Genomic DNA, 16,981 nt, shown 5'->3' with positions numbered 1-16,981 from the left:
CTCAGACACAAAGTAAAAGCTGCTCAGAGGTTTGTGTTGCTTCAGCGCTGCAGCCAATCAGACACAAAGTAAAAGCTGCTCAGAGGTTTGTGTTGCTTCAGCGCTGCAGCCCCTCAGACACAAAGTAAAAGCTGCTCAGAGGTTTGTGTTGCTTCAGCGCTGCAGCCAATCAGACACAAAGTAAAAGCTGCTCAGAGGTTTGTGTTGCTTCAGCGCTGCAGCCAATCAGACATAAAGTAAAAGCTGCTCAGAGGTTTGTGTTGCTTCAGCGCTACAGCCAATCAGACACAAAGTAAAAGCTGCTCAGAGGTTTGTGTTGCTTCAGCGCTGCAGCCGCTCAGACACAAAGTAAAACCTCCTCAGAGGTTTGTGTTGCTTCAGCGCTGCAGCCAATAAGACACAAAGTAAAAGCTGCTCAGGGGTTTGTGTTGCTTCAGCGCTGCAGCCAATCAGACATAAAGTAAAAGCTACTCAGAGGTTTGTGTTGCTTCAGCGCTGCAGCCAATCAGACACAAAGTAAAAGCTGCTCAGAGGTTTGTGTTGCTTCAGCGCTGCAGCCGCTCAGACACAAAGTAAAACCTCCTCAGAGGTTTGTGTTGCTTCAGCGCTGCAGCCAATCAGACACAAAGTAAAAGCTGCTCAGAGGTTTGTGTTGCTTCAGCGCTGCAGCAAATCAGACACAAAGTAAAACCTGCTCAGAGGTTTGTGTTGCTTCAGCGCTGCAGCCAATCAGACACAAAGTAAAAGCTGCTCAGAGGTTTGTGTTGCTTCAGCGCTGCAGCCAATCAGACATAAAGTAAAAGCTGCTCAGAGGTTTGTGTTGCTTCAGCGCTACAGCCAATCAGACACAAAGTAAAAGCTGCTCAGAGGTTTGTGTTGCTTCAGCGCTGCAGCCGCTCAGACACAAAGTAAAACCTCCTCAGAGGTTTGTGTTGCTTCAGCGCTGCAGCCAATAAGACACAAAGTAAAAGCTGCTCAGAGGTTTGTGTTGCTTCAGCGCTGCAGCCAATCAGACACAAAGTAAAAGCTGCTCAGAGGTTTGTGTTGCTTCAGCGCTGCAGCCAATCAGACACAAAGTAAAAGCTGCTCAGAGGTTTGTGTTGCTTCAGCGCTGCAGCCGCTCAGACACAAAGTAAAACCTCCTCAGAGGTTTGTGTTGCTTCAGCGCTGCAGCCAATCAGACACAAAGTAAAAGCTGCTCAGAGGTTTGTGTTGCTTCAGCGCTGCAGCCAATCAGACACAAAGTAAAAGCTGCTCAGAGGTTTGTGTTGCTTCAGCGCTGCAGCCAATCAGACACAAAGTAAAACCTGCTCAGAGGTTTGTGTTGCTTCAGCGCTGCAGCCAATCAGACACAAAGTAAAACCTGCTCAGAGGTTTGTGTTGCTTCAGCGCTGCAGCCAATCAGACACAAAGTAAAAGCTGCTCAGAGGTTTGTGTTGCTTCAGCGCTGCAGCCAATCAGACATAAAGTAAAAGCTGCTCAGAGGTTTGTGTTGCTTCAGCGCTACAGCCAATCAGACACAAAGTAAAAGCTGCTCAGAGGTTTGTGTTGCTTCAGCGCTGCAGCCGCTCAGACACAAAGTAAAACCTCCTCAGAGGTTTGTGTTGCTTCAGCGCTGCAGCCAATAAGACACAAAGTAAAAGCTGCTCAGAGGTTTGTGTTGCTTCAGCGCTGCAGCCAATCAGACATAAAGTAAAAGCTGCTCAGAGGTTTGTGTTGCTTCAGCGCTGCAGCCAATCAGACACAAAGTAAAAGCTGCTCAGAGGTTTGTGTTGCTTCAGCGCTGCAGCCGCTCAGACACAAAGTAAAACCTCCTCAGAGGTTTGTGTTGCTTCAGCGCTGCAGCCAATCAGACACAAAGTAAAAGCTGCTCAGAGGTTTGTGTTGCTTCAGCGCTGCAGCAAATCAGACACAAAGTAAAACCTGCTCAGAGGTTTGTGTTGCTTCAGCGCTGCAGCCAATCAGACATAAAGTAAAACCTGCTCAGAGGTTTGTGTTGCTTCGGGGGGGGGGGGGGGGGCAGCAAGACGATGACGACGTCTATGCGCGACACCGAAGCTTGTAGAGTGTTAATCCAACATGGCAGCGGACACAACGTTACCGTTCGATGCAGCCTTAGAAAGTGTTTTAAGTAGCTTAGAACGCAAGTTTACTTTTAAAAAAGAGCAACGTTTGGCGTTGAAAGATTTCATTGCCTTCTTCCTCGTCGAATTTCTGTCGCTCTACATACGTCATCTGCTATAAATGATACAATTGGCAATGAATCGCGCGCAAAGCAGCATGGGAAGAACCAGACGCCATTTGATAGACATTAGTAGCGCCCAATAAACAGCTCTATGCATTCGTAAACCACGCCTCAAATACGAGAAAATGCACACCTAGTTCCTAGACCACCATCTCAGCGAGATGTGGACGCGTCAGCCAGGCTAGGTCCCAGGTGGGTTTGTCCACAGTTTCCACGGTGGCCTCACCTGTGTTTGCCCATATGAGTTTCAAGTTGCTGAGTGGCTTTAGTTTAGCCAATTTGAATGTGAACATTCTTTTACTTTGTGTGATGTGTTTATCTGTATTGCCTTTGGAATAATTTAAGGCTTAGGGTAACCCTAACCCTTCAAGTTGAACTTTGGTTTGGCCCAGCGCCATCGAGCTCCCGCTGCACAGCCTTCTCACCAGCAGAGCCTGGAACCGGTCCTGTGTGCTCGGTACCCCAAACAGAAGGGTTACAGACATGGTAACCATGGGTTCCATGGTAACGGGTTCCATGGTAACGGTACGCTTTGGTGGGAGTGGAAATGCTGAAATAAGCGAACCGTTCCGACCCGACCCGTACCGGACTGCATAGTGGAAACACGCCATTAGGACCCGTTAAGTCCCATTTGGTCTCATTGGGTTTATTTAACAAACAAAAACAAAGTTCAAACCAAAGGCGCGGCTGAGCTGCATTCAAAAGACTATCTGTAGAAAACAAACAAAAGGACTTGACATGGCATGGGAATAAATAAATACTTAGCTTGGGTAACGACGAATATCATGGACAGCACAGGTATCATGGCAAACAACGAAGTAAGGTGTGAAACGAAGGCAGAGATCCGACACACTGAGAGGGGAGACTGGAAACTAAATAGGGAGTGAGTGATCGGTGACAAGGTGCAGCTGGTGAAACTGGACAGGTGAGGGGAATGAACTAATGAACAAGCATTGGAAGTGAGGGGAAAACCAATGGCAAGACTAAAACTCAAAACGAAGACATGAACTGAAAATCAAAATGTAACCTAAAACCTAAAACTAAAAACGTAGTCCCATGGCGTGACAGTTAGGTCCCGTTAGGTCTCGTTAGGTCTCGTTAGATCCCGTTAGGTCCCATTAGGTCCAGGCCCCGTTAGATCCCGTTAGGTCCCGTTAGGTCTCGTTAGATCCCGTTAAGTCTCGTTAGATCCCGTTAGGTCCCATTAGGTCCAGGCCCCGTTAGATCCCGTTAGGTCCCGTTAGGTCTCGTTAGATCCCGTTAGGTCTCGTTAGATCCCGTTAGGTCCCATTAGGTCCAGGCCCCGTTAGATCCCGTTAGGTCCCGTTAGGTCTCGTTAGGTCTCGTTAGGTCTCGTTAGATCCCGTTAGATCCTGTTTGGTCTCGTTAGATCCCGTTAGATCCCGTTAAATCCCGTTAAATCCCGTTAAATCCCGTTAGGCCCCGTTAGGCCCCGTTAGATCCCGTTAGATTCCGTTAGATCCCGTTACGTGCTGTTAGATCCCGTTAGATCCCGTTACGTCCTGTTAGATCCCGTTAGATCCCGTTAGATCCCGTTACGTCCTGTTAGATCCCGTTAGATCCCGTTAGGTCCCGTTAGATCCTGTTACGTCCTGTTAGATCCTGTTAGATCCCGTTAGATCCCGTTACGTCCCGTTAGATCCCGTTATGTCTCGTTAGATCCCGTTAGATCCTGTTTGGTCTCGTTAGATCCCGTTAGATCCCGTTACGTCCCGCTAGATCCCGTTAGATCCCGTTACGTCTCGCTAGATCCCGTTAGATCCCGTTAGATCCCGTTAGCCTGCACATCATGCTGATCCTCCTCTGGGGGGATCTCTGTGGCTCTGAGGCTCTCAGAGTCTGTCGACATGACAAAACTAAACATTTCTGATGAAACAGAAGACGATGGGACAACAGTTCTGATCTGTGATCATAATTTACCAACTGAGCTGTTAAAGAAGCTGTGAAACTGTAAAAGTCTTTAAGAAAATGTTTGAATTCACAGATTAAGAACCAGATAAGCAGCAGTGATGCCAAACTGGGGAGAAATACTGTGTTCATGAGTGTGTTTGAGACATCTGGAGAGTTTCAGGGTTCAGAGTTCTGAAATCAGACTTTGTTTACAGACTCTGACCTGTGTGTTGCTCAGCTGTTTATCATCCCACTGAAGGAGGAATTCTTTCTCTTTATTCCTCAAACTGATTCTCAGTAAAAACTCTGAACAAACCCCCCCGAGTGTGTTCGGCTCAGAGGACGTGTTGGAGAGTGTGATGAGAGACGGGCTTAATGTTCCAGGGTGGAATTTACCCTTGACCAGCTCGTTAATCCACGCTCACGTTACCTGCTCACAGGTAACTGTGGGCATGTTGCAGCAGGATTCAGGTGGAAGCTGGAGACTCTTAAAGCTCCAAAACACTCAGATCCATCAGATAAATTCGTGTTCAGGCAGCTGTTAGTTTACAGCTTTATAAAGCTGGAGCTGGATGGTTGGTGCACGGCTGTTTCTGACCCTCAGATCAGCAGCGATGCCAGCAGGAAGCTGGACAACGTGTTGCATAACTGTCAGCCTCAGAAGGCCGATATGAGGCGGGTGATTGGCACTGAGCTGGCAGCCGATGGCGTCTGAGGAGCCGAGGAGCTGTTGGTGACCAGCTATCTACTGCTGGGTAACTTCCTGTAGGAAACCACAGCATCTGACACACAGAAACACGCCGTCACACCAGAGAAAACCTCCAGAGAAAGATGTTTTCTTCTTCTGCTGTTAAGTGTTCATTTTTCTTCTGAAGTTTGTTTATGCAGCAAACTGTAAACAAAAGGCTTCTGAAATACACAAAGATAGCAAAGAGTGACACCCAGTAGGGTCACAAGGCACTGAAAGGTTCGGATTATTGGCTAAATTCCAATCAGACTGAGTTATTAAGTGCATGTAGACACCTTAATCTGACTAAGAACTGGATCGGATTCAGACCCCGAGATAACTGGGCTGAAAGTCACTCTAAACCTGCTTGTAGACGCTGAAGCACGTGGTGAATCAGACTTTGCGTTCTGCGCATGCTCCAGATGTTTTCCCGGGGTCGTGACCCGGAAGTCAAAGGAGACGATATTCCTGTTGTTGTCGCCGTCAGAAAGAAACAAACAACGCGATGGAGAATGCTCCGTTGGGCATCGAGTTTGTGCAACAAGCAGCTCATCACAGACCAAATGTAGAGGGACGTAGCTTCATCTTGCTCTGCGTTCTCCATCTTTCTCCAATGCCTGAGTTTGTTGTTGTTGTTGGTGGTGAAGAGGTCAACAGGAAGTGGCTCTATTAGCAACAGTTGGAATGGGTACAGCGCCACCTATCATACCGGGGTATGACACGCTTTGTGCCTCTGATCCCATTCATTCACCGCCACATATCTAAGGAGAATTACCCTTGCTCATCTGGGTTCTGCTCCTCACAGCTGACCCGTTTCTGTGGGTTTATGTGAAACATGATCTCCAGTTTGCAGTTTGCAGCCAAGTGTGAAGGGCGGGAAATGAAGTCGGCAGTCTGAGGCGCATATAAATGGATATACATAAAGAGAAGGCTGGTTACGTGCATATAAATGGCTATACATAAAGAGAAGGCTGGTTACATGCGTATAAATGGATATACATAAAGAGAAGGCTGGTTACATGCGTATAAATGGATATACATAAAGAGAAGGCTGGTTACGTGCAGATAAATGGATATACATAAAGAGAAGGCTGGTTACGTGCATATAAATGGATATACATAAAGAGAAGGCTGGTTACGTGCATATAAATGGATATACATAAAGAGAAGGCTGGTTACGTGCATATAAATGGATATACATAAAGAGAAGGCTGGTTACGTGCATATAAATGGATATACATAAAGAGAAGGCTGGTTACGTGCATATAAATGGATATACATAAAGAGAAGGCTGGTTATATGCGTATAAATGGATATACATAAAGAGAAGGCTGGTTATATGCGTATAAATGGATATACATAAAGAGAAGGCTGGTTACATGCATATAAATGGATATACATAAAGAGAAGGCTGGTTACATGCATATAAATGGATATACATAAAGAGAAGGCTGGTTACATGCATATAAATGGATATACATAAAGAGAAGGCTGGTTACATGCATATAAATGGATATATACATAAAGAGAAGGCTGGTTACATGCGTATAAATGGATATATACATAAAGAGAAGGCTGGTTACATGCATATAAATGGATATATACATAAAGAGAAGGCTGGTTATGTGCATATAAATGGATATATACATAAATAGAAGGCTGGTTACATGCATATAAATGGATATATACATAAATAGAAGGCTGGTTACATGCATATAAATGGATATATACATAAAGAGAAGGCTGGTTATGTGCATATAAATGGATATACATAAAGAGAAGGCTGGTTACATGCATATAAATGGATATACATAAAGAGAAGGCTGGTTATGTGCATATAAATGGATATATATAAAAAGAAGGCTGGTTACATGCATATAAATGGATATATACATAAAGAGAAGGCTGGTTACATGCATATAAATGGATATACATAAAGAGAAGGCTGGTTACGTGCATATAAATGGATATATACATAAAGAGAAGGCTGGTTACATGCATATAAATGGATATATACATAAAGAGAAGGCTGGTTATGTGCATATAAATGGATATATACATAAATAGAAGGCTGGTTACATGCATATAAATGGATATATACATAAATAGAAGGCTGGTTACATGCATATAAATGGATATATACATAAAGAGAAGGCTGGTTATGTGCATATAAATGGATATACATAAAGAGAAGGCTGGTTACATGCATATAAATGGATATACATAAAGAGAAGGCTGGTTATGTGCATATAAATGGATATATATAAAAAGAAGGCTGGTTACATGCATATAAATGGATATATACATAAAGAGAAGGCTGGTTACATGCATATAAATGGATATATATAAATCCATTCAGGCATTCTTTCTGTACCTGCAGCATCTCGGGTTCACACGGAGTTCCAGTAAAAGACTTTTCACCAAACTGGATTAACTGCAGCTCCCTTCAGTTTAGTCTAAATGAGATTTCTGCAGAACTGGACCCGAGGACACAGAAACCAGGACAGAAAGAAATGAAACTGAGGAGCAGGAAACACATGTGAGCCAGCTGTGCCTGCAGGGACCCAACTGGACAATCCTCAGATTATTAGATGTTCTGTTCTGAATAGAAACAACGCCAACGAGGCCCGAAAGGAAAGAATCTAAGCTGCCTGACCATAAACGCATGATAGACACTTCTGCTCGTTCATGCATGGGCGTCAGCTTGATTTCAGAAGTGCTGGGGACAATTACCATAAACCTGAGTATGGTTTGAAAAGTGCTGGGTACAAGCTAGGCCCATTACTTCTGAATTGAGGTTTCATGATAAATAATAGGCATTGCATTAGATGATGCGTATTGACGCGATATTGTCCCCATATTAAAAGTTAAAAGCCATCTGCGCGGTCTTGTTTAGGCCGTCGGAAACATCCTGTTTGGTTATTGCACAACCCTTTACACACCAACAAATCTCAGACAAACCTCGACCAAGCAAGAGCGCATCAGGAGACGTAGCCTGGCTACAAACAGCCCTCGCCCTGACAAAGTTTTCAAACATTGCCAGACTATGAAACGACAGGCAAGAGTGAACGAGCAGCAACCCCTCTGTGAAATAAGTTTTCATTCATTGTCTCTCTCGCCTGATATGCATCATAAACACTGACGAATCTTCACCTGCAACACCAGCGACGTCTTTCATCGCTCGGCCTAGTAATTACTTGCAACGCACAGACATATAGAAAAATGGTGACAGCGCACCACATCCACATCCAAACTCAAGTTTCAGAAACCGAAATTAAGCTTCAAACTAGAAACAACAGGCACCGGGCATCAAACTTGCCTGCACGCACGCACGCGCACGCACAGACAGACAGACAGTCAGACACACACACACACACACACACACACACACACACACACACACACACACACACACACACACACACACACACACATTCGTCCACTTGTTTTTTATGTCCACTTCGCTCCTGCACCCTGTGTTTATATGCAAAAGTCCCTTCTTTAGATCGCTGTCCACTCGAGAGAGCCCCAGCTAATACTTCATGACAAGACAGTTATGGTAGTCCAACTTCTATGCTAACCAGTCCAGAGCTAAATACAAAGCAACATGGAGATACTGTAAAATTGTCAGCTAGACAAGCCGTCAAATCGAGAACCCATTACCAAGTCTTGAAGATAGGAATAAGAACAACTACAACAGCCCTGCCATAGATTACCAGGCAGTTACCACAAGCTAAACAGGTTTACACATCGTGAAAAGTGTGCCTTGTATTACTCTTTAGGTTAGCCAGACTAGCCACAGACTAGCTTATGACAGTAGGCTACACACTGATTTAGAAAAGTGAGTGACAATACAGACAGACCCTACGTGAAGGACATGAGATGAAATATAAAAAAAAAATAGTGCCTCGGCGGACACAATGATTAGTGGAAATCCTTCGGCCCCTACCTTGTCTTGTTCGTAGCGCCTGTGCAACACATCTTGTTAATATCCATATTTGTGTAGTTGCTATCCCATTGTGAACGTATTTCTTGGCGATTGCAGAGACAAATCTGTTCAATTTGTCCCTCTTTTTCTCCTCTCCCCCTTCTGTCGTTTGATACCTCCTCCTGGTCCTCGATTCATTTTTTTAAGATTGTTGTAAGTAAGCCATCCGCGACATCTACCGTCCCCGTTTATCTCTTACTTTGACCAACAAGCTACAGAATGTTGAATCTTCTACGTTCTATTTTTTTTTTTTGGCGGGAACCGGTAAATGAAATTCCCACAAGGCAGTGCTTTACTCCAGTTGTCTCAAACACATACAAAATATAGATAGATATACATTTATTTTATTTAAAACATTTTTACAGCGTACAAAGATATATTCAGATAAAATAAAATAATGTAATGTAAATGAACCATAATAAAACACATCATCAAGGTCCCACCGTCAGTGTGTAATGTATAGCGATTTCAGTGGTATAAATAGCGAAAAGGTGCCATTGAAACGTCAGTAAGAAGGAACTTTTTAGAGTGACGAGGGAGCGTGATGACCGACCGTGACTGCTCAGTCCATGCCTGGTGGGAGCGGAGCGGATTCAACATAGTTGCTATTCAGCAATGGGGGCTGATCGCAAGCGCATTCATACAAGGAGAGTGAAAGCAGAGCGGATCAAATACTCTTTGGTTAGGAGAATGCCATGATATAAAATGATAGTTTTTAGCAAAAGCGGCGTTTGCACTTTCTCTACTTTTTTAAAGTGGTGGGGACAAATCTGCTCGTCAGACAAAGTGCCGGGGATGCGTCCCCACCGTCCCCGGCAGAAATGACGCGCCTGCGTTCATGGATCTGTTGTACAATCTCACAGCTCCTGAACCCAAAAGTTCTGACGGTTTTCAGGAAGATTTGACCCGTTTATTCAGAATAAGCTCGTTTTAAAATCTGCTCCAATGTGTCAGAGACATGAGATGAGTCCGATGATTCTGAACAGAACCATCTGAACAGAACCGTCTTAGATCGGTAGAGTCCGATGATTCCCCCAACAGAACCGTCTTACATCGGTAGAGTCCGATGATTCCCCCCACAGAACCGTCTTAGATCGGTAGAGTCTGATGATTCCCCCCACAGAACCGTCTTAGATCGGTAGAGTCTGATGATTCCCCCCACAGAACCGTCTTAGATCGGTAGAGTCTGATGATTCCCCCAACAGAACCGTCTTACATCGGTAGAGTCCGATGATTCTCCCAACAGAACCGTCTTACATCGGTAGAGTCCGATGATTCTCCCAACAGAACCGTCTTAGATCGGTAGAGTCCGATGATTCTCCCAACAGAACCGTCTTAGATCGGTAGAGTCCGATGATTCTCTGAACAGAACCGTCTTAGATCGGTAGAATCCGATGATTCCCCCCACAGAACCGTCTTAGATCGGTAGAGTCCAATGATTCTCTGAACAGAACCGTCTTAGATCGGTAGAGTACGATGATTCTCTGAACAGAACCGTCTTACATCGGTAGAGTCCAATGATTCTCTGAACAGAACCGTCTTAGATCGGTAGAGTACGATGATTCTCTGAACAGAACCGTCTTAGATCGGTAGAGTCCAATGATTCTCTGAACAGAACCGTCTTAGATCGGTAGAGTCCGATGATTCTCTGAACAGAATCGTCTTAGATCGGTAGAGTCCGATGATTCCCCCCACAGAACCGTCTTAGATCGGTAGAGTCTGATGATTCTCCCAACAGAACCGTCTTAGATCGGTAGAGTCCGATGATTCTCTGAACAGAACCGTCTTAGATCGGTAGAGTCCGATGATTCTCCCAACAGAACCGTCTTAGATCGGTAGAATCCGATGATTCTCCGAACAGAACCGTCTTAGATCGGTAGAGTACGATGATTCTCTGAACAGAACCGTCTTAGATCGGTAGAGTCCGATGATTCCCCCCACAGAACCGTCTTAGATCGGTAGAGTCTGATGATTCCCCCCACAGAACCGTCTTAGATCGGTAGAGTCCGATGATTCTCCCAACAGAACCGTCTTAGATCGGTAGAGTCCGATGATTCTCCCAACAGAACCGTCTTAGATCGGTAGAGTCCAATGATTCTCCGAACAGAACCGTCTTAGATCGGTAGAGTACGATGATTCTCTGAACAGAACCGTCTTAGATCGGTAGAGTCCGATGATTCTCCCAACAGAACCGTCTTAGATCGGTAGAATCCGATGATTCTCCGAACAGAACCGTCTTAGATCGGTAGAATCCGATGATTCTCCGAACAGAACCGCCTTACATCGGTAGAATCCGATGATTCTCCCAACAGAACCGTCTTAGATCTAAATGAACATTTTTCGTAGAACAATCATGTAGAGGTCTGAGACTTTTTAGAAGGAGATGGAAGCCCATCTGAAGCCAGCATCGAAGGTTTCCCATCAACCTTTCCCACATAAAGAGCAGAGATTCACACATTTCTGCCACGTGGCTTCTCAGCTGCATCAGGGAAATCCCGACTTCAGGCACCAGAACAAAGTCTAAGCGATCAGCTGCTGAGTCGAGCGTCTCTGATGCTCAAACCGAAGGAGAAAAATGTGAAAACGCAGGTCAGATTACAGCCTGCACATGCTCACAATACCACTACTGTTCATGCTTAAATAAACCACACATACGTATAACAGCTTCCATTCTGTCTCAGGTGTGTGAGAGCAGGTAGATGTGCTGACTCAGCAGCTCCTTCAGTTTCACACCGAGGGTCTCAGAGTTCAGGAAGAAGCTTCAGACTGCAGGAATCTGCAGGAATCTGCAGGAATCTGAATGAATCTGATGAATCTGATGAATCTGAATTAATCTGAATGAATCTGAATGAATCTGATGAATCTGATGAATCTGAATTAATCTGAGTGAATCTGAATGAATGAATCTGAATGAATCGAATGAATAAATCTGAATGAATCAAATGAATCGAATGAATCTGATGAATCTGATTGAATCGAATGAATCTGAATGAATCTGAATGAATCTTATTAATCTGAATGAATCTGATTAATCTGAATGAATCTGATTAATCTGAATGAATCTGATTAATTTGAATTAATCTGATGAATCTGAATGAATCTGAATGAATCTGAATGAATCTGATGAATCTGAATGAATCGAATGAATCTGAATGAATCTGATGAATCTGAATGAATCGAATGAATCGAATGAATCTGATGAATCTGATTGAATCGAATGAATCTGAATGAATCTGAATGAATCTGATTAATCTGAATGAATCTGATTAATCTGAATGAATCTGAATGAATCTGAATGAATCTGATTAATCTGAATGAATCTGATTAATCTGAATGAATCTGAATGAATCTGAATGAATCTGATTAATCTGAATGAATCTGATTAATCTGAATGAATCTGAATGAATCTGAATGAATCTGGTCCATCGCTGGGTTTCCCACTCACATGATGCAGGACTTCTTCAGACTCAGTTATGATCCAATCCTGCGCAGACGAGGAGTTCAGCTTCCTGCCAAACAGAGCGAGAAACAGAGAGATCTGATTGGTCGAGGTTCCCTTTCACATGATGTAGTCTGTAGCCCCGCGGTGACACGGGGAGGCTGGTTTGGTGCCATGGATGAGGTGGAGGAAGAGGGTGGGGGTGGGCTCTGTTTCCAGCTGGAACAGATTTCCTCTGTGGGCCGACTCTGAACAATAAGGGCAGTGTTGCACACGCCATAATATTATATATATATATAGAGATATATATATATATATATATATATATATATATATATATATATATAAACACATTCAGTGTGGACATATACGTGTGTTGTTATAGCTGCGTTACGGGCTCAGATGTCGCAGAGTTCGAAGGTTCCCAAAGTGCCGTCGTATCGTTTTACAGCAGCTCCACCCGCTGCTGCTCCATCCACCTCTGTGGGAACCTGAAGGCTTTTTCTTTGCTTTGGGGACGGGGCTGAGCTGGGTCAGTCCTGGGAAAAAGATCCTGCTTCAGTTTTATGGAACAGGAGATAAATAAGAACCAGAAACCCAAGAGCATGTTAGCCTCAGTTAGCATGTTAAAGGTTAAAGGTCGCCCCGAGGTCAGAAACCCAAAGAGCTACATCTCAGACTCTGCGGGCCTCAGTCAGCATGTTAAAGGTTAAAGGTCGCCCCGAGGTCAGAAACCCAAAGAGCTACATCTCAGACTCTGCGGGCCTCAGTCAGCATGTTAAAGGTTAAAGGTCACCCCAAGGTCAGAAACCCAAGAGCTACATCTCAGACTCTGCAGGCCTCAGTTAGCATGTTAAAGGTTAAAGGTCACCCCAAGGTCAGAAACCCTTTTAACAGGACAACATCTGGAGGCTGCACATTCTCACTTTCTCTTCCCAACATGTAGAAAAAGCTCTGACGCAGATCTCAGAGAAGACTTCATTTCCTCTGCGTGTGCATGTGTGCGTGTGCGTGTGCGTGTGCGATGGCGGGGTGACTCACATCTTTTCTCACGATGTCGGCGCTGCCCTTCACTCCACCTTCAGCTGGCAACATTTCTGAACATGTCGTTGTTCTGTTTGGCCATCGAGGTGCCACTGATTCAGATTCAACCAGACAGGCAGTGAACGCCTCCTCCAGCCGTCTGCATGATGTCGTTACGGTCTGACATCATCAGCTGACATCACAGAGCTGAAGGGCTTCAGATTGCTGCCTCTGGAGGATCCCTGTGGGGTTGTGGGATGTTTCTGGAGGTGTTAGTCTGCTGATTCACACTGAGATGAGAATAAACACAGAATAAATAATAAATAAACAATAAATAAACTGTTTTCTGGTGTCTCACTGTTTGTTGTGATTAATTCCTTTTTGGAATATTTGTGATACTTTGGATCTTAACCTGAATTATTTGGATACGGTAACAGGACATGATTGGTGTAAACCAAAGACAGGAATCAGACCAAAGGAACAAACATCCATGGAATGAATGGTGAAGCTCCTCCCCCCGGATGGTGGAGCCCCTCCCCCTATCACTAAGCCCCGCTTCCCTCTGAAGGAAACTCATTTCAGCCTCTCGTATCCACGACCTCCAGAGGTAGCTCGAGGAAAATGTGGGCCATGAAACGTGAAAATGACCCAAAATATTCCCTGAAATCCACCAAGAAACCACGAAGAAGAAAGAAGCTGAGAGATCTGGATGTGCTGTGGACTGATTTAAATATTCAATGTTTCCTCGTGTGATTCTGTGTGTTTCTTTGTTCTCTTCAGTCCTGGAGATCCTGCAGCTGGTGAAGAAGCGCGACCTGTTCCTGGCCGACAGCCACATCCTGGAGCTGGAGCAGGAGTGCAACGAGTCCACCGCCGCCGAGCCCGAGGACGCCACCAGCCCCGGCGTCAAGGACAGCGGGCGCCGGAAGGCCAAGGACGTGGAGCTGCTGTACGAGGAGCTGCAGAAGGAGCTGTGGGCCGTGGTCAGGGAGTCACTGCGGGCCCCGACAGCGGGGCCCAACCTGGGGCTGGTGGTCCAGGTGAGGCCCGCCACAGGTCAGGGGTCAGCTCCCAGTCCTGGTCCGACCAACAGCACACAAATCAAAATCAAATCAAATTTATTTGTAGCATATTTCATGTACAAAACAGTTCAAAGTGCTTCACATAAAATAAAAGCATTGCAGCAGGGAGTGGAAGAAGCATTAAGAATAAATAAAAGAATATAAAGAGAAACAAATAAAATCATTTAAATGAATTTAAAAACAAGCAACAGTCCGGATAAGTTCAAAGATATCGTGCAGATTTCATGCATAGACACATGAGAAAAGAAATGTTTTTAACCTGGATTTAAAAATGTCTCCATTTGGTGAAAGTTTAATCTCCACTGGCAGTTTGTTCCACTTGTTTGCAGCATAACAGCTAAATGCTGCTTCTCCATGTTTAGTCTGGACTCTGGACTGGACCAGCTGACCTGAGTCCTTGGATCTAAGAGCTCTAAGAGTTAAACAGAAGAGGTCCAAGAATTGACCCCTGGGGGACTCCACAAGTCATGGCCACTCGCTCAGATTCATAGTTCACAAGCTTCCGTCTTTCTGTCCACAGGTGCTGCAGCAAGAGGAGCAAGCTGACAAAGACTGGGCTGTCCGTGAGGGGGTGGCCCCCGGGGGCCCGAGGCCCCGCCACCTGAAGCAGAGGTGGAGGGAGGCGGTGGAGGAGACGGCCGACAGCTCGCTGCCTCAGAGAGCCGAATTCACGGCCGGAGAGCTGGACCGATACATGGACCGGCTCCGAGCCCAGGTGGTGGAGGATCTGGGGGCCGCCAACAGGAACGTGGTGGCCATTTATCCGGAGGAGTACCAGCCCTTCCAGGTGAGGTACACTTGGACCGACAAACACCTGGGGCCAGGTGCTTAGACTGCACATCTGGCTGCCAAACGCTTCATCTGGTGAAGGAGAAAAAAGCAACAGAATTCCTGATAAAAGCAGCTAATCTCAGCAGAAAAGTGCAGAATAATTTTCTGATTTAGCTGCTTCTGTTTCAGTGTGAATCATATGTGTGTCAGAGGGCCCTAAAGGTGTCACATCCTCTCTATTATAAAGCAGGTTAATGTGATGAACTGACTGTGGACAGAACAGAACTCGGCTGCTTATCTGATTACCTTAGAATGAAAATAAAATGTCTTTTGTTTCAAGGTGGAAGCAAAAAGGAAAAAACACAATTAAAATGATGCAAAATAGAAATAAAAAGTATAATTATGATATTATAATAAGTAGTTTAGAGCAGATGATTAATTTCAAGATAGCTACAACGAGGGTAGGTTCACTTCCTGTTTTCAAAACAAAAGCACCAATTGTATGGTAATGGCTTTCCCTATGATAAAAGGCAACGGGTATTTTATTTTGTGAAAATAACCGGAAGTGCGTTGCTCACTGCGGCTAGCTTTAGTAGCACTGAATTCGTGGGAACAAAATTGTAAACAGCCGGTATTTTGTCAGGTTTTCAACACGTTGGGGATCTAAACGACTACTTTCTCGCCTGAAAATGTTTCAAATGTTGCTAAAGTTTACAGAGTTTAGAGCTTAAGGGAAATCAGCTTCAGGCCGGCTGATTTCGGCTCGGGCAGGAGCGAAATGCATTGTGGGTAAACGCTCTGCATACTGTCTGATCGATGAGTATGCAGTATGCGGGATGCAGTATGCAGTATGTAGTATGCAGTATGCAGTATGTAGTATGCAGTATGCAGTATGTAGTATGCAGTATGCAGTATGCAGTATGTATTATGCAGTATGCAGTATGTAGTATGCAGTATGTAGTATGCAGTATGCAGTATGCAGTATGTAGTATGCAGTATGCAGTATGCATTATGCAGTATGTAGTATGTAATATGTAGGATGCAGTATGTAGTATGCAGTATGCAGTATGCAGTATGTAGTATGTAGTAAGTAGTATGTAGTATGTAGTATGTAATATGTAATATGTAGTATGCAGTATGTAATATGTAGTATGCAGTATGTAGTATGTAGTATGCAGTATGCAGTATGCAGTATGTAGTATGTAGTATGTAGTATGGAAGTATGTAGTATTAAGTATGCGGTTTCGAACACAGCCCTGGTTTCTCTGTAACAGAGCTGGAAGCTGTTCCTGGTTCGTAGCGTTGCAGTCAGTGGGACCCTAACCTTTGACCTCTGACCTCCACCAGGTGTACGTGGAGAGCTACCACCAGGCAGTGGCCAGTCGACTGAAGGCCATGACTGACAACCAGCTGGAGATCACTGACATCTACTCACTGCTGGACTGGCTGCACAACATTTACAACAGGTAGAACCATTGTTCCAGAGTTAGACTGGTATTTACCAGTCTCCTGGCCAAAGTTCAAATGTTTTTAAGTGGTCATGACCTTGAGAAAGCCGTCCATGCCCTGATAAGTTCAAGGTCAGACTGTTTTAATGCTCTTTATGTGGGCGTCTCCCAGTCTTCTCTCAGTCACCTTCAGCTGGTGCAGAACGCTGCTGCCCGTCTTTAACCAACACCAACAGACGTGTGCACATCACTCCTGTTCTTAACTCCCTCCATCGGCTTCCTGTCCTTTATAGAACTGATTTTAACCTTTTAATGTTTGTTTTTAAAGCTCTTAACGGCCTCGCCCC

General features: G+C 44.8%; 1 protein-coding gene across 2 annotated transcripts in view; it reads left to right on the top strand.

Moving 5' to 3' along the window:
- The window catches only part of exoc3l2b (exocyst complex component 3-like 2b), an 87,490-nt gene that overhangs the window by 54,891 nt on the left and 15,618 nt on the right, over positions 1-16,981 (top strand). For both annotated transcript variants that reach the window (XM_075472731.1, XM_075472730.1), the window contains exons 4-6: positions 14,114-14,373; positions 14,936-15,202; positions 16,534-16,652. In XM_075472731.1, the coding sequence (XP_075328846.1) occupies positions 14,114-14,373; positions 14,936-15,202; positions 16,534-16,652 (646 nt within the window). The remainder of the gene's footprint in view (positions 1-14,113; positions 14,374-14,935; positions 15,203-16,533; positions 16,653-16,981) is intronic.

The sequence above is a fragment of the Odontesthes bonariensis genome, chromosome 9, assembly GCF_027942865.1.
Source record: "Odontesthes bonariensis isolate fOdoBon6 chromosome 9, fOdoBon6.hap1, whole genome shotgun sequence".
In the NCBI taxonomy this organism is placed as follows: domain Eukaryota; kingdom Metazoa; phylum Chordata; class Actinopteri; order Atheriniformes; family Atherinopsidae; genus Odontesthes; species Odontesthes bonariensis.
Note: the sequence above shows the minus strand (reverse complement) of the source record. Positions and strands in the feature narration are given on the sequence as shown.